The 21,371-nt window shown below is 41.3% G+C and overlaps 6 protein-coding genes across 7 annotated transcripts; 3 read left to right on the top strand and 3 right to left on the bottom strand.

The window, feature by feature from the left end:
* Nucleotides 1-1,390: 1,390 nt before the first annotated feature.
* LOC115761337 (DNA-directed RNA polymerase III subunit RPC3) lies at nucleotides 1,391-3,344 on the bottom strand. Its single transcript, XM_030703074.1, has 6 exons — nucleotides 2,997-3,344; nucleotides 2,425-2,926; nucleotides 2,264-2,369; nucleotides 1,854-2,203; nucleotides 1,623-1,790; nucleotides 1,391-1,561 (listed from the first exon to the last, which is right to left on the bottom strand). The coding sequence occupies exons 1-6, from the start codon at nucleotides 3,269-3,271 to the stop codon at nucleotides 1,394-1,396; spliced, it is 1,569 nt and encodes a 522-aa protein (XP_030558934.1). The 5' UTR covers nucleotides 3,272-3,344; the 3' UTR covers nucleotides 1,391-1,393.
* A 345-nt stretch (nucleotides 3,345-3,689) lies between these two features.
* LOC115761398 (F-box only protein 9) lies at nucleotides 3,690-5,682 on the top strand. The gene is made up of 3 exons (XM_030703155.1): nucleotides 3,690-3,965; nucleotides 4,021-4,729; nucleotides 4,789-5,682. Exons 2-3 carry the CDS (start codon nucleotides 4,047-4,049, stop codon nucleotides 5,426-5,428), a joined length of 1,323 nt encoding a protein of 440 aa, XP_030559015.1. The 5' UTR covers nucleotides 3,690-3,965; nucleotides 4,021-4,046; the 3' UTR covers nucleotides 5,429-5,682.
* On the bottom strand, nucleotides 5,679-7,604 carry LOC115761397 (programmed cell death protein 2-like). Its single transcript, XM_030703154.1, has 3 exons — nucleotides 7,433-7,604; nucleotides 6,009-7,090; nucleotides 5,679-5,953 (listed from the first exon to the last, which is right to left on the bottom strand). Exons 1-3 carry the CDS (start codon nucleotides 7,538-7,540, stop codon nucleotides 5,698-5,700), a joined length of 1,446 nt encoding a protein of 481 aa, XP_030559014.1. The 5' UTR covers nucleotides 7,541-7,604; the 3' UTR covers nucleotides 5,679-5,697.
* Nucleotides 7,605-7,979: 375 nt separating this feature from the next.
* LOC115761727 (synaptotagmin-14) lies at nucleotides 7,980-12,176 on the top strand. Its single transcript, XM_030703607.1, is given in 5 exon segments — nucleotides 7,980-8,465; nucleotides 8,655-8,816; nucleotides 8,880-9,526; nucleotides 9,907-10,110; nucleotides 10,173-12,176. Coding segments are annotated over 5 exon segments (2,004 nt in total). The 5' UTR covers nucleotides 7,980-8,425; the 3' UTR covers nucleotides 11,124-12,176.
* Nucleotides 12,177-12,232: 56 nt separating this feature from the next.
* LOC115761716 (ATP-dependent RNA helicase SUV3 homolog, mitochondrial) lies at nucleotides 12,233-16,072 on the bottom strand. Of its 2 annotated transcripts, XM_030703594.1 has the most exons (7): nucleotides 15,972-16,072; nucleotides 15,357-15,686; nucleotides 14,795-15,298; nucleotides 14,431-14,740; nucleotides 14,236-14,370; nucleotides 13,549-14,178; nucleotides 12,233-13,489 (listed from the first exon to the last, which is right to left on the bottom strand). In XM_030703594.1, the coding sequence occupies exons 2-7, from the start codon at nucleotides 15,670-15,672 to the stop codon at nucleotides 13,081-13,083; spliced, it is 2,304 nt and encodes a 767-aa protein (XP_030559454.1). In that variant the 5' UTR covers nucleotides 15,673-15,686; nucleotides 15,972-16,072; the 3' UTR covers nucleotides 12,233-13,080. The 2 variants fall into 2 exon arrangements, with proteins under 2 accessions (XP_030559454.1, XP_030559455.1); XM_030703595.1 differs by lacking the exon at nucleotides 15,972-16,072 and having other exon boundaries at nucleotides 15,357-15,740.
* A 154-nt stretch (nucleotides 16,073-16,226) lies between these two features.
* On the top strand, nucleotides 16,227-21,364 carry LOC115761717 (methenyltetrahydrofolate synthase domain-containing protein). Its single transcript, XM_030703596.1, has 6 exons — nucleotides 16,227-16,585; nucleotides 18,651-18,821; nucleotides 18,889-19,604; nucleotides 19,679-19,747; nucleotides 19,802-20,018; nucleotides 20,085-21,364. The coding sequence occupies exons 1-6, from the start codon at nucleotides 16,522-16,524 to the stop codon at nucleotides 20,450-20,452; spliced, it is 1,605 nt and encodes a 534-aa protein (XP_030559456.1). The 5' UTR covers nucleotides 16,227-16,521; the 3' UTR covers nucleotides 20,453-21,364.
* Nucleotides 21,365-21,371: the final 7 nt, after the last annotated feature.

Here is a 21,371-nt window from a genome sequence, read left to right as displayed (position 1 = left end):
CTGGCCAGGCGTATTCTTTGCGCCTGTAATTTGTACGCACATGCAGGGAAGCGTATTCCCTGCTCTCCGCCCATCCCCACCCCCACCCAGACACGCTCAAACGAGCTACTTATGCAAATAAACATAGGCTCTGCGAGTGGGCGTTGCCTTTGTGGGCGGGTTTAAGTCGTGTGGCCGCTGACAAACTGCGGCTGGGCCCCTTGACTTTGCCATGCCCGCTGTGGAGCATATGGAAATACGATATTGTTAATTAATTTACGCTTTTATTGGTATTCTTACCTTCCGGTGAGCACTTTTTGCTGAACGGGCACCAGCACATGCATATGCTGCCCATGTCAAAGCGAGCTTATGTCAAGGGTCATGTGTAAAAAATAAGTAAATCAAATGCTCGTTAACACCTCGACGCCAAATAGCACGGGTTGACTTTAGATAAAAGGGCTCAGCTATCATTGTGTTCAAAATGTATCTTATATTTGTTTTGTTTCTCTTCTTTGATTTTATTAGTTTTATATATGCGTTGTGGAGCTTTCGAGTGTGACTAATAGTTAAAATCAAGTGAGATATAATTATTAAATATTTATTTATTTCTAAATATGCTTTTTAGCTCTCAATGCAGAAAACATCCACAGAGCGTTTTAGTATTGCATAAAAGTGAAAATATAATTACTTTAACTCTTTAAACACATTTTATAAATATTTTTCTCAACAAAGAACACACGAACAGTCGTTTTAATTATTTCAATGATTTTCCCATTTTTTTAAATTCAAATTCAAATTAGGCCAGAGTTGCCATGTAGGTTTTTTGAGTTGCCAGACTGTTTAAAGCTACTTAAAATAAGCTGGTTGTTATAATGCTCCAAAAACTAGGCAAACAAAAGCTAAATAGCATGAATAGCAAAACTTCTAAAAGTAAGTAAATATCCCAATGGTCCAAAATGCATGTACTAAAAGTTGTCCAATATCGTATGTGTCAAAAATACAGGTTTTCAAGTTTTAGCCCACCATGTACTAAATATACGTTAAATACAATAAGGTAAATGTCTACACTTACTTATAAAACGATTACCCATTACCACCACCATTTCTACGCAACCACCTACAATACGATTTAGCATACAAGTTGGAGAGCTCCTCGTTTTCGTTATGTAAGTTGAGCACGATAAGGTTAGTGTCCACACTCACAAATACTACGATTACCCATTACCACCACCACTTCTACCCACCTACTATAATACGATTTAGCATACAAGTTGGAGAGTTCCTCGTTTTCGTTATGTAAATTGAGTACGATAAGGTTAATGTCTACACTTACTTAAAATACGATTACCTAATACCACCACCTACATTACGATTTAACACACAAGCTGGAAAGCTTCCTGTTTTCAAACCAATTTTATTTAAACTTTTGAATGCCCGTCGGAAGTGTCGTACAATGGTGCTGATACATTTGCAATAGAAATATCGTATCATCCAGAGTCATTTCAGCTTTAGACAAGGTCTTGATGCGATGTTTTACTTTCTTCAAAATTTCACATTCGGGCGGCGTAAATGTCTCAACAATCTACAATAAAAAGCAATTAATGAACACACATAAACACATTTTTATAAGTAAAACGTAATACCTCAGCTATATATTCGTCCGATTCCCCGCGTTCCTTCATGGTCTCAACTATGCTGTCCAGTCTTTGAGACTTCTCAATCAATCCTTTATGCTCGTTTTTCTCATAGTTGGACCGTCTTATTGTATTGTACAGGGACTTGAAGCAATTGTCCAGCAACATGCGTACTGTCTACAATGGAAATCGGAAGATTATTAAAAGCAATATTGCACTTGAGGCACCATTTTTTCTTACATCCTTTTCTTTGATTTGGAAAAGATAAAAAGCCTTGGCCGGCCCACTGCCTCCCCCGCCAGGTTTTTTGATAACTTTAACATGTATGAATTGTTCCTGGAACAGATTATAGGCAAGGGATTTGGCCTCCTTTGCGGGTATCATAGCCTCCTTTTGCAAATCCTCCTGTTCGATGTACTTCTTAAAACGTATCACGCGAAATATACGCGCCGCTTTCGAGCCAAAGCGTTCAGTTATAACGGACTCCACACAGGCAAGAGCCAGCGATTCGAATGCTTTCTCCATGTCCACCAAATACTGCCCACCGCCCATATCGCCCACTTTGCGAAGAAAACCAAGTGAATCGTCAGCTGTAAAGAGTTTTTTACTTTTAATAAAAATATGTGTATAACTATTTGAGGTTTGTTTACTTATCAGGCATATATATTGATCCAAGAATTTCATCAACTCCAAATTATTGGATTTGCGCTCGATTGCCTGCTTTATCTCCACGAATGTAATTTGATTGGAAGCTTTCTATAAAAGAATGAATATATCATGTTTAGAGCCTCTTTGGACAACGAACACATACCCGCTGCCACGGATCTGTGGTGTTATATATTAGGTTCAGAATGAAACTAAAGCATTCGGCGGCATTTTCGCCCAGCTTCCGCTCCATGGCGAGTCTCATGATGTCATCACGGAACTCCTGATGAAAACGATCATAGTTTAGGCTCCAGACGATGGCCCCATCCAATGCCTTTGACAGTGTCGCTTCACCTTTGCGTATCTGGGCCAACAGATGCAGATCAATGTTGGGTGGCACGAAGAAATCGCATTCGTTTGTCTGAAACTTGGGTACAGCATCTTCCGACTCGTCGCCAGTCATTAGCTCCGGTATTTTGATGATATAATGATCGGCTATCATTTTTATAAATGTGTCCCTGTAGGTTTCGGCACTCTCCGCTTTGTTTTCACCATCAGACAAACATTTGAGCAGCAAACCGGTTGCCGTTTCCGATCCCGCATTCAGCAGCTCCTCCGCTATAGAAGCGCCAACATTGCCGTACTTGGTCTGGACGAGGTGTATGTAGCTAAAATATATACAAATGGTTATATCTGCCACAATAAATGTATTTTACAGTATATGTAGCTCCAGCTCACCGGGAGTATCGCAGCAGGCATATCACATCTTCCCGCCTGAGCGAATATTCGGGCAGAAATGGATTGTTCTTGGATGGCTCAAAATTGACCAGTCGAAATTTGATGAGCACGGCCAGAGCGAGCACCACTTCCTTTCGCGAGAAATGTGTGCTGCTCACAATTTGTGACAGTGTGCGCGTGGTGGCTGAGAACAGGCAATCCGCCACGGACTGCACCACTTTGCCAAAGCATTGCTCCAGAATGGATGAGCACAAGTGCGCGTAATCAGCAGACATATCAAGTCTACCGAACAATCACAATATACTTTTAACCAGCCAAAATAATAAACAACAAACCCACCGGCCACATAGAGCGCGAGATACCATGCGATGTATCGATATATCGATAGTCATATCTGTGAGCTATTTCAGTGTTATAAGCACTGACAAAATACATTTCTACTACATATGGTACAATGTACAATTTTTGCATATAAAAGTACCTCTTGGTGTGGATTTTTTAGTATTAAATTCTATAAAATCAAAAGAAGTTACAATTTTGGTTCTCTATAATCTTTTAAGAAAATACGCAATTCAAAATACGAAAGCTTTGACATATTCCAAAGTTAAAAATATAACCAATTTTTACTTTGTACCATTGAATAAATAAAGTACCACTTTTCGTACCACATGTTGCAAAAGTCGTTGTATCAACAAAAGTATCGATACTAGCAAGAAAAACATTGCGCAGCAAAATATTTATTCTATAAATATTCGGCTAGTGGGGCTTTTGTGCCAAATAATTCGACTGCCTGATATATTGTCCATGCAGCGGAAAACCACTTTAAAGTCCATGGGTAGAATAACGTGTGGCCGTTATCAACAATACGCACGCCCATTTATTATAGTGTCTAACGCTTTTGATTTTTACACGGATATATATATAAAGCTGTATCGAACGAGTTACTAGAAAACCAAATTGTAATTACAGGTTAGAGCTTGCGTTAGATAAGATAAGCGCCCATAACTCTTGCACATTTCACCAGATATTTCGCCCCTATTGGACAACTCAATGTCGGATAGCGGCTTGGGTATGGCCGAGCCGGACACCTCATCCGATTATCAAAGCCGTGCGCTCGATGAATTCCGCGTGAACTGGCAGCGCGAGCTACAAGGTCAACACGAATCCTCGCGTATGCCGGCCGAAGCGGAAGAGCAGCCGGCAGCATTTGAAGACATTGATGCAGAGGCCAAGGCTCAGAGCTTATATCGCACTGCCGTTGAGCTGGAGCAGCGGGGCAAAGTGTACGATGCTCTGGCCTACTACCGCAAGGCCACCCAAATTGTACCTGATATTGAGTTTAAGTTTTATGAGCAGCAAAATTTGAAAAACGATGTCAACAAAACGTACCACAATCTGCTCAGCAATTTTAGCAAGAATCTCGATCTGCACGAGACGGAGGCTAAAGAGGATGTCGTACCAATTGATGGCTTGTACGAGAAGTTCCAGCGCGATCTTTGCTGCGAGGAAATCTACGGTGGCAAAATCTTAATAAACAGTCGCGATACGAATGTTCTGACGACAGGAAGCAACTTACATATATCCGATCTACCAGCCGAGATTCTACTTCATATACTGCGCTGGGTGGTGTCCTCGCAGCTGGATATGCGCTCCTTGGAACAGTTCTCGGCCGTATGCAAAGGCTTCTATGTGTATGGACGTGACGAGGAGCTGTGGCGTTTGGCTTGCGTGAAGTGAGTAACAAGGTTCTTCATCGTCATATCAAAAGTTAAATAATTTATCTGTCTGCCAGAGTGTGGGGTAACAATGTTGGCAGCTTGGATGCCAAGGATGGTGGTGCATGCTACGAGACCTGGCGCGACATGTTCATACGTCGTGAGCGTGTGCTCTTCAATGGCTGCTACATAAGCAAAACAACCTACTTGCGCATGGGTGAAAATAGTTTCCAGGATCAGTTTTATAGGCCACTACAGCTAGTTGAATATTATCGTTATATACGCTTTCTGCCCGATGGCAAGGTGCTGATGATGACCAATGCCGATGAGCCTGCGCAGGGCGTTAATAAACTGAAGCAAATATATCATACACGTCCTGATGTACTGCGCGGTCGTTATCGACTATTTGGAAGCACTGTCACCCTGGTGCTGCAGAAAACACAGCAACCGAGAGCCACAGCACAGCGACATCGCCGTGGCAGCCTTTTGCCCGGAGAAGAGGAAGGAAACAACACGCAATATGTGATAGAGCTGCGTATCATGAACTCACCCAAGCGACGATTTGCCCAATTGGTGTGGTCCAATTACACCTTGGTGCAGCAGCGTAACAAGGTGGAGACGAGTTCTGAGTTCGAGTTAACTGCTGCCAAGTATCCGCCGCTGTGGTTCTCCGCCGTTAAGAGCTATCATCTGGATGCAGATGCGCCGCTGACCTAAAGTTCTCTTTGACTTGCGACCATGTTAATAAAACAAATTGCATAGCGTTTCTCTAATTAAAAGTTTTTAGTGTGAATGGAGATAACGAGTCGTTAGCAACTATGCGATTATTCGGCATTTGCTGTCTAAAAGCGTACAACGTTCTTAACAACTAGAGCATAAAATCATCCTAGGATAAGTGAAGAAGCTTAGCTTTTCATTATCTAAGCTAATGCAATTTGCAATTGAAATAAATTGTTATCGTTTTTCGGACTGGCTGCGTAATTGATCTATGTTTCGGACTGCACCACTACGTGCTCATAGCGCATCTGATCGGGCGTATCCCAGCAGCTCTTGAGGCAAGTAAAAACTAACACATTGCCATATTCGATTGGCGCATTGCAGGAATTCAGTTGGAATCGCAGCTTTGGGATTAGCGTGGGCAGCAGCTGCACCTCACATATGGTTTCACCCTTGCAGTTTTGACACTTTGGCAGCGGCTCGTTAAGCGGTGCCACCAACAGTGGATATGCATCACGGGAATATCTGCAAGAGATTTAGTATATTTAGCACATGCCTACATTAAGCATTCCGTAAATACCTCAATATCTGGCCTGGATTTTGTTGTATAGTTGTGATAAAATTGTGAAACACCACATCACCATGGGCGGGCAGCGCCTTCTCGTACGCCTCCTGCTCTTCGCACGCCTCACTGCCGCCCGCAACTGATGCGGCGTCGGCAATTGGCGAACGCGCTGGATTCTCATCCTGCAGCTTGTACTCTTGATATAAATCGCGTATGTGATCCATTGAAAGTAGACCACCATAGTTCTCATACTCCTCCTGCTTCGCATTGGTCTCCACATCCACAGCAATGTAAATGGGCTTTAGCGTGAGGTCCTTGATCTGGGACAGCGGTCCCAGCGTGGCCGGCAACGAGGTATGCTTCAGCAGCGCAATAAGATCTCGCTCCGGTTTCTTTGGTGTATCAACTAGCACAACATCCGTTTCGGGTCCCTCGATTTCCGCGCATATCAATGCCGTGGCACCTGCGCCGGCTACATCGCCACTCGCTGTAGCCACAATTGCAGCAGCACAATTGGCATTCGGATCCTCGCCAGCTTTCTCTGGTGAGTTCATATCAATTTGACCAAACCCGCAGACCAAATCATTTTCAAGAGAGGTACTCTCATCGTCATCATCATCATCGCCCAACTTGGCTGCATCGTGCGCCCCAGTTCCTGAGATCTCGATGTCATCATCGGCCTTCTCATATTGCAAGGCACTTGGCCTAACATTGCCATTGCGCTCGTTCTGCTCATCATCCGCCGTCTGATCCATGGCCTCGTCCACGATTTCCGGCTCGCCCCAGCCCCAGTCATCAGCTCCGCTACACCAGTTCACCTTTGGCGAGGCACTTGACTTGTTCTTCTTCTTGTTCAGCTTGCTGACCAACTTGGGCGACTGCTCGCTGATGACATCAAACTGATTATCCAAATGCTGAGTGCGCACGCACACCCAACTCTTCTGGTTCTGCGAACAAGCTGGGCTCACGCAGGCAAATACATAGAGATTGCGATGAAATTGCGAACGGTCCAGGGGCGCATACATCTGGACAATCAAAGGACGTACCATGCCGCACAGTGGGCAGGCGGGCACGGTAACTTCATGTCGCGGCCAATTCTATTGGTAAAAAATCAATTTTAATTATGTGCTGTCTCGGCATGTGCTTCACTACGTAAGTATGTATGTGTGCATGCTGCTTATGTCTGTGTGCAAGATGAGCGACATTTGCATAGCTGTGACAACCTACAGGGATTGCTAAGTGAGCATCCACAGAATAGTTATGGATTCAACTAAATCGGTCAAAATGAATGTGCGGTGTCAAAGATGTCGCATAACATAAATATAGCTCTATATTCATACGTAAATATAGGTCCTTTATCAAATAAGATATTCACTCTCACTTATATTTCTTAGAATCCTGTGAAAGGAACTACAAAATTGCTCAGCGCTTGTACTTACGGGTTCTCCACCTATTTTATTTGTGCAGCTATTGAGTAATGCAGCCTGCTTGGCCGTAATTTCTTCATCATCGTAGCCTAAATACACCGTTGATTTATTCTTTGCCATTTTTTCATGTTTTAAATCGTTTTCAGCTGGACACAAAAAAAGGTTACCCCTCGCAGCGACCTTACTTGTCCAACACACCGTTGGCTCCTATCGATATAGCGATGGTAGCAATTCATCGATAAGTCGTCGCACACTGGCATCGATATATAAAACGGTAAAAATTGCGTTTAAACTGAACTTTGGCGACCGTTTTGAAATAATCATAAATTCCTTTTTTTTAATTAAGTTATTTTGTTATTTTAAAAATTATTGTTTGATTTAATAGCCGAAATTATTTGTAACAAAGCAACAGTTGTTTGGACATGACACTTGGCCAACTAAAGCTTTCACTGTTACTTATACACACACAAAGGATGTGGGGGAAAGCTTTCGAATCCTTTCACGTATATTTGCTACCGTGATTGCTATACGTGAGAAAATATTACAAATGCTCGAAGAGCCAGTGTAAAATTATTAGAAAATTTACTACAGTCGGTGCCGCACGTCTCGTTGACGCGGACAAAAATGTTTATATTAAACGAAACACTTTATTTTAATAGTAAAAGTCCGATTTGAAGTTGTAAAAAATTGTTATTAATAGTGTACCTAAATTGTTTTAAAAACGTAGCATTTCGAAAACTAATTAAAGTAATTCATTGAATTTGAGCCTTTAATTTCGGTTGCTGTCATATAGAAATTGTCGAGCAAAACAGTCATTGTCCTGTGAAAAATCGATTAAATTTTTACCGTGGTACACTCTGTGCTGTCATTTCATGAGCTTTTTTAAATTAGTTCAATAGAAATCAAACGCAATTTTTGTATAAGCTACACATATATGATTAAGTATTTTAGAAATTAATTATAAGGAAGCTTTAAATTTAAACACGATCCCACGCATGAACCAACATGATTGTTGCATCTGGTGTGGATAGCACTGCTTCATTGGGTAAGTCAATGTGTCAATGTCAATTTTCATTTGTTATTTACTGGGTGACCGAGTGGTATGGTGGGGTAGGTCTCCGATATGCGCACGTCGGTTTCCATTTGTTGCCTTTTCATGTGCTGATGAAGGTGTATTTCTTTTACTGGGTTTTTGTTTTTTTTTTTTTAAATAATAGTTTGTCTATTGTTGAAGGTACTGTAGAGGTCACAACTCTCCTGGGTGCATTTTTTGGCGTATTAGTGCTGCTGCTCCTGCTGTTCCTCTACATAAGTCGCAGATGCTGCTTTCATCATCGGCATGGCATGAACTGCTGTGACGAGCGACACTTGGCGGCCAAGTGTGTGCAGAAGATTAGTAAGTTCTTTAATAGAGGAGCACCATAGGATTCATTAAATTTCAAAACAATTGCCTATTCAGCACGCAAACGTCGCTATGAGAACACCAGCTCCGACTCTGAGGAGGATATGCTGCGACGCCTGCGCTGGCATCAGCAGAATAATAACCTTCTACCAAATGGCAAATTTGTCGGCTATGGCATGGGCATTGACCAAAGGAATCCACTGACAGGTCACAATTTCAATTATCATCAAGCTGACCTGCAAAGGGTCACAGTGACACGTGACCCTTTGGCAATTGCCGAACGGGGCAAGGTCGGCATTCCTTCATCGCATAGCGAGTGCAGCTCCAATGATTCCATCGAAGCCTCTGTTGACAGTCACACTGGCATTTTGACAGCCGAAAGCAGAGGTACAAATAAGTGATTCTAATTCAAGTGGATGCACATACAATATATGCATTATATATATATCCCATTCACAGCTGTTCCGGTAGCATCAATGCGAAATTCCTATGCCAAGTCACAGAAATATCAGCACAAAGTCGACGTGCTGCCACCGAGGCCCGAGAAGGAGAGGGATAGCGTGGTGGTGGTGCCAATTGCTAGCTTAACTAACAACAACAATAACATCACTGCAAACAATAACTACAATCAGAACTGCAGCAACAGCAACAGCAACAACAACAACAACAACACAACCAACAACAGCAACAACAACAACGATGATGTAAGTTTCATAGTATTGAAATGCCGAAGATTCAATACCCTTGCAGAGATATAGTCGTCACATAATAGACTTTTCATACCCGATTTTCCCCTATTTGGTTTGGCTCAGATTTCTTGAAGAGACAAATGTTTTTCATACGAATGCTTGGATTGCGATCCGTAGCGGTCGACTCCTAGCTTTAACATACACTAGACACTCAGACGGACAAAGCTATATCAACAGAGCTGGTCGTCCTGATCAATAATATATATACCTTACAGGTTCGGAGATTTATCCTTGAATTGGTTACACATTTTATGCCAAGTTGATAATATCCTCTTTGAGGGTATAACAATGATGTGTCAGAACATATTTGTTAATTGTATAAAATTCTTTTTAAGGAACCTCTTTTCGATACCAGCGACTTGCGTTCTATTAAGTCCGATGATATCCTGGTCAGCGATCCAAAGAGCACAGCTCCGCGTGGACCCATTGAACTGGAGATGTCCTTGCTGTACGATGCACCCATGCGTAAAATGACGGTGCACGTGATGCAGGCAAGATGCTTGCCACCACTGGGTAATGGCCAGCAGACGCACACCCAGGTGGGTAATTAATTCGCCTGAGAATCAAGCCCAAATATCTAGTGTTTTATTTGTTTTTTTAGGTGCGCCTTCTGATGCTGCCCAACAAAAAGCAAAAGCACAAGACTAAGATACGCAGTGGCGAGAATCCACAGTATATGGAAAGTTTTCTGCTGCATCGTGTAAATCCCGAGGATGTCAACAACATGGGCCTGCGGGTGCGTCTGTATGGATGTGAGCGGCTGCGTAAGGAGCGCCTCATAGGCGAGGCCTATGTAAGTTTTGCTACTGTCGATTTCGAGCTAGAGACTAATCTGTGGCTGCCGCTGGAGCCACGCAACACAACATCGCTTTTGGGATCAACCAGCGACCTGTTGAGCTTGGCCAGATCGGACAGCGCTGGCTCCACATCCTCCATGCAGCATGGAGGTGTCTCGGAGCTGCTTTTGGGTCTTAGCTACAACGGTGTCACGGGTCGACTCAGTGTGGAGATTATCAAGGGTAGCCAGTTTCGCAGCCTAATGCTAAACAAGGCGCCGGACACGTATGTCAAGCTGTGCATGGTTAGCAGCATTGGTCAGGAGATTTCACGCGCCAAAACGTCAATACGAAGGGGCCCCAATCCGCTATTCAAGGAGACCTTTGCGTTTCAAGTGGCGCTGTTCCAGCTGAACGATGTGACGCTCATGATCTCGGTGTATGCCAAAAGGCACATGAAGAAGAACGAGATGGTCGGTTGGTTTAGCTTGGGCCTAAACTCATCTGGACCGGAGGAGTGTGCGCATTGGGCCGATGTCTGCGAAATGCCCAAGGGAGAGATGCTGGCGCGTTGGCATGTACTGGTGGATTCCTGATTCGAGCAGTTGGGACAGTCCTCAGGACGCAGCAGTAAGGCGCTCAAGAAACTGGGCTTTGCTGCGTTCAAGGACAAGTCCAAGGATAAAGCGCGCAAGGAGATGGATAAGGTTCAATTCCCTGCAGACAATGCGGTTGCAGTCGACATTGAGCCCGGCTTGGAGCTTGATTTTGTCTAAAATTTGGTCAGTTCGAGTAACCGGTGGTTGGTTACCTTAAACATTTTGATTGGGCTTTTTTTAAGTGGAGCATATTTTGAACGTTAACATTGGTAACATTGTGTTCCCCCAAAAACTACATATTGTAATTTTTGGAAGATCTGGCTAGCAGCCAGATGTTAGTCCACGAGGGCTAAACAAAATTTTTGTAATTTGGAAACAAATCAAATTTGTCGCACACTTCTTATAAAATGTGTGAAGATAACAAAAAGTAGCAACACAAACATAACGAAACAAAACAATTAATTAGAATACTAAAATTTTGTACGCAACTGCATATGCATAACTTATTACTAAAAATTTAAACTTTATAATTGTTTGTGATAATCAATATGATATGAAAAAGACAAAATAACAGCGACATGTATTCGCATGTCAATTTTTTGTAATTACTATTTCTCTGCAACTTAACAAAATACATATGTATATCTAACCGCAAAGGTTTTGATGGTCCCACAGGACTAGCACTTTTTTTATTACAATTATTAAGAAATCCCAAAGAAAAGCAAAACGAATTATAATATATACACCTGCATACATACATACGTACATACTAGCAATGTTACACATGTGTGTTAGACAAAACATTTGGATGTGTGACAACGACAAGGAATATGTAGCTTTTAACATCTGGATTGGTTAGTGAAAGAAAATCAACAGTGCAAACCAAATTGAAATGAATACAGCTATATAACTAATGTTTCGTCGTGTTACACATTTCACAGTGTTCCGGCTAAAGATCTGCAAATAAATAGCAAAACAGCCACAATTGTAGCCAATGCATACCACATTACAAATGCAAAAAAAAAAAAAAAAACAAAACAAAAAAACGAAATTCTTGAGATTTTTAACAAGAAAATCATTGCGTATTGTTCCAGTTTTTATATGGATATATTAAATACCAGTACCTTAGGATTCAAATTAAATACGCACAAAAATCTATTGTACATCCGAGTGAATGTTACGAGGCAGATCAAGTTTATAAATATAATTGGAAAATCCAGCACCATTTAATCATATTTAATGCAGGTTGCTTGGAAAATATATATGAAAAAAAATCTAAACAAAATATTTATAAAAACAACATTAAATGTTGAAAATAGCAAAGAACTAATTCTATGTACTAATAACCAAAGAGTTAAGTGAGGCATATTTACTATCGGGCTGCTCGGAAGGCATTTACCTTGATTACATGGGTCGGGCTCGAACCATGTAATTACAGATAGAAAATTGAAAGCTTTAATAAATGTCGGTACTAAATTGATTTTTTAATTGTCAAAGCAAGTATTAAACTATGTACAACAAATGCTCATATGCAAGAACCTAAAAACCTTAAAAGATAGTTTAAATATTTTATTACATATATTTGTATCTTTTTAAAAATCTCTATGTTTTCGATGTCCAATATTTTATAATCACAAATTCAATATGAATATGTGCTCGTTGTTACTGAACTTTGCGATATTAAAAGTTAATCGAAATAATACATAGATAAGTTTGGAGGGCTAAGTACAGTTGAGGAAGAACCAATGAAGTTGGTACACATAAAGAATATTTAAATCTTGTCAAGTCATTTTTATAAAAACATATTTATTATACAAGCTTCTATGTGTGCATCTAACTTTAAACAATTATTATGATACATCAGTGGAAAGTCATGCAAATAAATTGATGTTTATTTGTAAAGTACTTCAGCCTCTTTGTAGAAACTCCCTCCATAAAACAATGAATGAAGTGATTGGATTTTCCTGGAATAGATTACAAATTTCTATTTTTCAATTTGAAGCAATTAAATTGTCATTGTTGATTATTAAAAAATAATTTTAATATTACATAATTGTGACTTAAAATAAAATGATAACATAACAACAGCTACTTGGGGCTTATGGCTCCATATTACTTTAACAATGTCCATCTACTACTTTCTGCGTTTTCGCCGCGTCTTTTTAGAGTTTGCTGTACAATTATCATCATCGTCGCTGTCTGTGTAACACTCCTGAGAGTCTTTAACGCTTGACGCTGCTTGTGGCTGTGAATGGTGCTGTGCATCCCACTCCTTACGCAGTTCGCTCAGCATGCCAGGTGTTAGTAGTCCCTGAGCTAACAGTCTTTCCGTTAGGCGCCCACGGGATGAGCTCGGCAAGCGCGGCTCCTTGATTTGTGTAACACGACGCATAGTGTAGTTTGGTATTTCGCCATCCTGTCCTGCCTCTGTGTTTTTCAACAGCCGAGTTATTTGAAAGACCCCCTGCTGTATGATCTCATCCAGTTCTTTCTGAGCTTCGCGCACGTTTGCCGCCTCGGGAAACAGATCCACAAATCGATAGCTATAAGGAAATGTAAATTATTAGACAAGATCTTAAAAACAGACGAATCTTCCCCTTACCTTAGCCACAGATATAAGTCCATAACATCGAACACGGATTCCAGATGGACCAGATCCAGTATAGTCTTGGGCAGCTTAAAGGGCCAGCCACAGTTTCTTTTGATAAAATCAAATGTAATCGGTTCGTTGCGGCTATATTGCCGAGCTATCTTCAGAAACATTGAACACACAAAAGGCATCTTACGGTTGATGGGCGCACAACAGAATACATAGCGTGCGCGCAATGGCAGAGGAACATGCTGTATCATCTCGGCAAGAAATTTGAAGTCCTCAATATTGCACATAAAATATAAGGAATCATCTACAGTGCAGAGATTCACAAAAATATCCATTAAATTGCTTAGCGTTGAGTTCGGCAGGTGGTAAGCGTAAAGCTCTATTTGATCAGCGGTGGGATGAAGGCCTGCCTGCTTTAAAGGCTCCGGCGTTTGATTAAGTATACGTTGAAGGGTTTGCAGATCTTCAGCCTTAAAGGCTGTTACATAGCCGTGCTCCCATTGAGTCCGATAGCGACCAGCACGTCCGGCTATTTGGAGAGCTGAAGACACAGAAATTGTGTCGATTTCACGTTCGCCTCGCTCATTCATTGTCGGTTTGACCAAAGAGTAGAATATAATGCGACGAATGCTCCTGTAAGTGTATACTTTAATAAAACAGTAAAAAGTTTATCAAATCCAACAAACTTACAGATTTAAGCCCATGCCAATAGCATCAGTGGCCACCATTACTTTACAACTATTCTCTGGATCATTAAACTTAGCAGCCTGAGCAAGTTTCGTGCCCGGTGGCAATCCACCATAGATAACAGCGACTTCTTTGCCTCTATAAATTCAATTCATATATTACGCAAATGGATAAGTAAAAAATTTTCTGCACATTTACCGCGCTTCAATTTCTCTCGAAACCGTATAGATATCATGTTTACTGAAGCAAACAATACAATCTCCAGGCATAACATTGTCCAAAGAACCTAGCGCTGATCTTTCCACAGTTAGCTCCGTGAGGCGATCATAGCGACGCACCTCTACCGTTTCACCTGTAGTTTCGCAAATTTTTTCTAGCAACTCCAGAGCGCCCGCCTCACCACAGACATGTACCTCATCAGCAATCAGTCCTAGAAATGCTCGTGTCCAAGCCCAGCCACGCTGTGGGTCACGTATCTGTTGTATCTCATCGATAACCGCCACCTCATCTATTTATATATCGAATGTTAGCTAGCTTTAAGGCATTAAAGTCTTCCACTTACAAGGTGTATTCACGGAGGTCATTTCAACGGTGCATGCCACATGGTTTGCTGGTGAGTTCTCGCTGATGCCAAATTTACGTTCTTCACCAGTGACAAGATCACAGGGTGTGCCACGCTCATTGGCCTTGTTATATACCTCCGTGGCGAGCAGCTTAAGTGGTCCACAATAGACACCCGTTTTGGCACCCAAATATCTCTCCATGGCATGATATGTCTTGCCAGAGTTTGTGGGTCCAGCATGGAAGACGATCTTACGTGTAATGGCACGGGCATTGCTATACCAATTGGCCGGCTGACGCAAATCTGATATCTTTTTCAAATCGTCCATACAGTCTAGATGAGGAAAAACAGTCTTGGCATGACGCAAGAAGTAGGGAAATATGTCGTCTATGTGGCCGGCACCATGCATTATGTCGCTGAAAATAATATGCACATCAGCCGGCAGATTTTCAGCCTCAATGCAGAAACGACGAAAAGAGCCAAAGGCCTGTTGCTGTAGGTAGGCTGAAGGCGGGGGCATTAGACAAAATGAGAAAATTGGATACTACCGGAAACAACTTACAATCCAACCCATTTTCACTACACAGGGCTTTGATTTCACGACGTTGTGCGAATTTGTTTAGAATCTTCAACAGCTCAGACTTTTCAAGCTTGCCAACTAGCTCGGATCCCACATCCTCGTCATCGATATTGGCCTGGACCTGGACCGGCTTAAACAGCGCCGAAACATTCGTTTCATGTTTTTTATTACGCGAGTAGTGAATTGCAGCACGATGGACGCAACGTTCTTCGGTGGCAGAACCAAAGCCGATTCTCAAGCGCACTGCGCAGAGCAGACGCCTGCCAGTTGATATTGCATAGTGCCTAGGGTTTTGCATCGAGCGCGTACCGTCTGGATTTTAATTGAAGAAATTCAAATAATAAACTTCTCGAGCGACCGACCGCTCCACGTTGTGTAAAGAACAGCTGTGACATAATGTACGCTGTACGCTGTACGCTGTTCACAACTCGCGGTTTTTTATGTTTTGTTTTGTTGTACAAAATACCACCTTTAAAAATACCACAAAACAAAACAGTATTTTTTGACATAAATCTATCGATATCGAAATACCTTTGTTTATTTATGCCGCCATTCGGCATTCTTTTTACCACTTTTATTTAAATTTAAGCTACATACCCAATTATCGGCAAATCGTTGATCGCGAAATATATTATCGACTTTGACAGAAAATTTTTTAACACATTGGTCGGGTGATTTATACGAAAAAAGATGGCGTTAACTTGACAAGCAGAAGTAAGAAATTAATCCTATATCACATTGAACAAATTACCATTGACTTTATTGTCAACCTGAATTGAATTGGGATTGCATTAGTTTCTCATAACATCGCAATACGTGTTAGTGATTGATTGTTCCGGTTAAAATTGTGTTATTTTTTAATTTTTAATTGTGCATTTTTATTTCTGAACATTAAAAATCAATTGAAAAATATACTGAATTCCATAGCGGTTCTTTCGCGCGTGGTAAAAAAAAAGAGACCGTCGATACAAACCGATATCGATATAATACAATTTCATCGGGCCAGAAACGTGGTTTGTTGGAAGCAGCCGGAGAAGGTAGACGTTGCTCTGTAACTTGTGTAAATTTGTGAAAGAAAAATAATTGTTAAAAAAAAAGAAAAGCTAAAAAAGAACAGTTTAAGTACACAATTTATAAACGAAAAACGATGGAAAATCAAAGCAACGAAGCTCCCGTTGCCGCTGCCGCCGCCGCGGAGGTATCATCGACAAGTAAGTTTTCGGGGTGAGGGAAAGAATTCTCTGTTGGCGAGCATATCATTCCCATCTACATATAAGTATATAGATGTGTGTGTATTTAAGTACTTATTTGCCGGGCTGAATATTTATTTCAATATTGTGATTTTCGTCTCTAAACATTAAAAATGGATCAAGGGCAAAGGCGCAGCGCTCCTGCATATTCGTACAGCCATTTTTGTTATAGCAATGACATAAAGTTGTCAAATTGCCGCCATATTTCTTTCATATTTTTTTTTCCTGATTGATTCTAGCGGTAAATGAGAGTTGACACACTGTCTGCCATTTCGCTATTAGAAACTGTAAAACGTAAAGCAAAACGAGCAAAAAATCTAAAAGAAGTACAGCAAAAAGAACAACAAATTACAAATGTGTATGCATGTGTGTGCGTAGTGGGTATGTACATGCATACATATATATGTACATATATGAGCACTTATTTTGTTGCTCGACAATTCGTTTTTGTGTTTTCTCCTTATAATTACGTCATCGGTGCGCGCAATTTTATGCTCAAAATGCTACAAGTTCTGCAATTACTAAGTTGAACTCCCAAATAGTACGCAGTGAATCATTTTGGTTGCTCTTGGCCCATATGAATGCTTTTTTTTATTTTTTTTTATTCTGTGCTCTCGCGTTAATGTCAGTCGAACTAAAAGTGTATGTAGTGTATGTATGTATGTTCATAAACCCCTTGCTCTTCCTGCAAGCATCAACAAAACTATACTTTTGCATATACATACATATGTACATACATATTAATTGAAAAATTCGCGCGTCTTGATGCGCTCATCGCTGAGAAATGCTATTTGAGTGTGTGTGTGTGTGTGTTTAGGACTGAGCGCGCGCTTGTTTGCATGTGTGAGCTGTCCCAGCGTTGCCAACTTATTGGTCATACGTCAATATCGATATTTTTAATGTTTTGCCTATTAGATGTTTGAACACGCACACACAAAGTGTTTGCTTTGCTCTGCTCTGAATTTTTAATTACTGTCTTAATTTTAATATGTGTAAGTATGTATGCTGCATGCATATAGTAACTCGGACAGGTGGCAACTCTTTTTTTTTTCTTTTTTTTTTTCAGTTATTTGGTGGCGATTCCAAATGTTATTTAAAGACGTTTGTTTAGTTAAATTGTCGTCTTTGATTATAATTCCGTTTGTGTGTGGCTAGTTAGTCGACGTTAAATATCTTTGCTGGGCGTGAAAACCGGTTTATCAGTTATACATAGAAATATTTTGTCCGACATGAACCTGGCGTGATAACATGCATGCGTTAATCACGGGTCAGCGATAAGAAAACAACTGCTGACAAATCAAAATGATTTTGTTGCCGGTAATGCGAGATCTTGCACTCACTCTCCTCTCTCCATGTAACTGTCACTCGCTTAGCCGCCGCTCAGTGTTTCTCTCTCTCTCTCTCTCTCTCTCTCTCTCTCTCTCTCTCTCTCTCTCTCTCTCTCTCTCTCTCTCTCTCTCTCTCTCTCTCTCTTGTCGCCACAATTTCTAATCTACCGCGGCAGCCGCATTTGTTTGTGTTTATTTTTAGATCCCCCCATACACCATCCATGAACAACAAAAGCAACATGCTTAGGCACACAATTAATGCATATATAAATTTAGAATTTTCGATTCAATAAAACCTGTGAATTGACCACCTTTGCATATTAGAAGTTTGGAAGAATTTTTTTACTCTTCCTCTAGTTTCGTATATACCGAACTCTCGTAACTCTATTTAATTTTTTTTTTTCGTCCCAATCTTTTTCAAAAAATGTGGCATCCGTCAGGTGAACGTTGTTTTGGAGCTGACAAGTCTTTTAACGGAAAATCGTATTTATTGCAAAACATTGTTTTTCTTTTTTGAGCCAAAACAGAATGTATGTTCATTAGAATATATAAACGTTTCGTATGTATGGAAACATGTTTTCTTTTGCAGTTGACCACCTAAGTAAATACGAAATAAATATGGATTATGCATAACATTTTGATTATTGTATAAATAACTAGCAGTATAAAAAGTTAATAACTGGGTGTGTCTTTAACAGCTCAGCCCGCAGAGCCGACAAAGCGCTCGCTGCGCGTTCAAACTTGGAAAAAAATCCAGGAGGGCAAGGTTGGAATCGGCTTCAATGGCATATTCAACCGTATTCCTGCGTTCGTTGATGCCGATAAGGCCGCTGCATTGCTCATTCAGGAGGAGGAGTTCAAGAAAGCACGTAGGTTATGTTCTGCTCATGTGTAAACTTCTTAACAATATATATTTAATGTGCTTTCGTTTTATAGAGCACATCAAAGTGAACATTGATCGCGCCTTGCATGACTTTAAGGAACAGTCAATGCTGGCCAATAAATCTGTATATTTGCCCAGCACACGGGACTCGCCCGCGCTTTGCCTTAAAGTCGATGTGCCGGCCGATGCCACCGATGAGCAAAAGAAAGAAGCATTGCGCGTCCAGGATATACAGAAGTTCCGTTCGGAAATTGGTCTGGACAGCGAGTTGAAGCTTGATTTGGTTGTCATTGGTTCGGTGGTGGTATCACGTGATGGCTATCGCATTGGACGTGGCAACGGTTTTGCCGATTTGGACATTGGCTTGCTCATTGAGCTGGGCGTCATAACGCCGGAAACGGCCATTGTAACAATTGTGCACGATGTGCAGGTCGTTGACACGCTGCCCGTTAACTTGTTCCAAAAATACGATACACCAGTGGACATTATTGTAACACCCACCGAGGTGATACGTGTGGCTAAGCGTTTGCCGCGTCCAAACGGTGTTTTCTGGGAACTTTTGTCCGAGCGTCGCTTGAAGATTTTGCCTGTGCTGCAGCAACTTAAGGAGCAGCTGGAGAAAGCGGGTAAGAAGATAACCCTGAAGGAGGAGGATACCGATGTTGAGCAGCATCAGAACAGTAGACGCCGTCGTGGACCGTTGCGTCGTCGCTTCCAACGAGGAAACCCAGGACGCACCACCTCACAGACTGACAACGAACAACAAGGCGTATGTTTGCAAAATATGTTTATATACTTCAAATATATTTATAATAAACAAATGTAAATTTCTCTTTCGTTAAGGATAATGCGCAGAAGCGCACACCACGCCGCAAGGGTCGTTTCATCAACCGCCGCAGACGCACAAACAAGGTAAGCAACAGCTCGTGAATTCTTTAAGCCCTTGCTAACTATTTTTGTTTGCAGTCTGAGGGCGATCAGTCTGGAGTCGAGGTTGGTGTTAAGAGTGAAGATCGTAAATTTGATGAGGGTGGTGCGGGCGAACGTCGCCCGAAGAAGAAGAATCGCCCGCATCGTGATTTCTGTGTTAAATTGACAAACCTGACACGCGACATTCGCGTGAAGGACCTGAAGTCCGAGCTGCGTAAGCGCGAATGTAATCCATTGTCGATTACATGGAAGGGTACGTAGCCAACTGGCATAACACCATGCTGGATACGTTTAATTATTGAAACATTTTGATTTGCAGGGCATTTTGGAAAGTGTTTCTTGCACTTTGGTAATCGCAACGGCGCTCCAAGCACCCAGGATGATGTTGACAAGGTGCTCAAGTCGCTGAACGATCTCTCGCTAACCATTACCACCGGTGGTGGCGACTCAGCACCAGCTGCTGGAGCCGCAGAAGAGCCGCCAGTTGAGAATGTGAATGCACCAGTGCAAACGAAAACCATTAATGTCAACGTAGAGTTACTTAACTTTGGCGCCAAAAAGAATGCCGGTGGCAATACCAGCGCTGGCGAGGGTGGCAATACTAATGTGAATGGTGAGGGCGGCAATGCCGCTGCCGGTGAAGGAGCCGCTTCACGTATTGAGTCTGTGGACACAACCACAGTATAGTATGACCATGTCGGTAGTTCTGCCACAAAACGGCCAAGGCGGATGTCCGCCGCCAGCGCCACGTGTGGAGTTCAACGAAAAAGAGTAACATTTTGTTTAGACACAACAGAAAACTAACACAAAGAAAACAAACACAAACTGAATTGAGCTCCAACAACACAAAGAACTCACACACAAACACACATACAATCAAACTAAAAAAAAAAAAAAGAAAGAAAAACTCACCCACACAATTTCGCATAATTTTCAGCTTGTAGTTTCTTCTTCTCATTCTCTCTTTCTAACAACATACAAACAAAGCGACAGCAAAATTTCGTTTTTCCAACAGAAAACTCTGACGCTTTTTTTTAAACAATTGCATTTGTTTTTGCTAAAAAGAAAAACAAAAAAAAATTCGTTAAATGAAATGAAAAAACAAAAATAATATTTATGGAATACTCGTTCTACATTTGCAAGTGGATCATCATTTCAAGCTAGGTTACTAACCCTACTTCACTAACTTGTCCTTTCTCAACGACAAGACCGAAAAAATATGTTACATATTTTACGATTTTCTATACATTTTTCTCCCAACCTTTGGACACATGGCCCCAACCAGCAGCTGAATGCGTGCGTCCCCGAAAACAGTTGAGCTGCTATCGCTGGGAGCACGCACAGTTTATGGCTTGGGGATCAGTGTAACAAATGTTGATTATTCGTGAATTCTAAATAACCACAAAAACAAAAAATATATATATACAAAATTTAAAAAAAAAAAAAAGAAAAAAAAACGTGGATTGAAGAAATTGAATTAACAAACTATTAACATGTTGCATTTTTGCTGAACGAAACCAACATAGAAACGAACAATAAAATATTATTATTGTAATTTTGGTTAGTGTTTGCCCCCCACACCACACACACACACATCCACAACCAA

This window comes from Drosophila novamexicana, unplaced genomic scaffold, assembly GCF_003285875.2.
Source record: "Drosophila novamexicana strain 15010-1031.04,08,12 unplaced genomic scaffold, DnovRS2.1 tig00000485-arrow-pilon, whole genome shotgun sequence".
In the NCBI taxonomy this organism is placed as follows: domain Eukaryota; kingdom Metazoa; phylum Arthropoda; class Insecta; order Diptera; family Drosophilidae; genus Drosophila; species Drosophila novamexicana.
The sequence above is the reverse complement of the archived record's forward strand: the minus strand, read 5'-3'. Positions and strand labels throughout refer to the sequence as shown.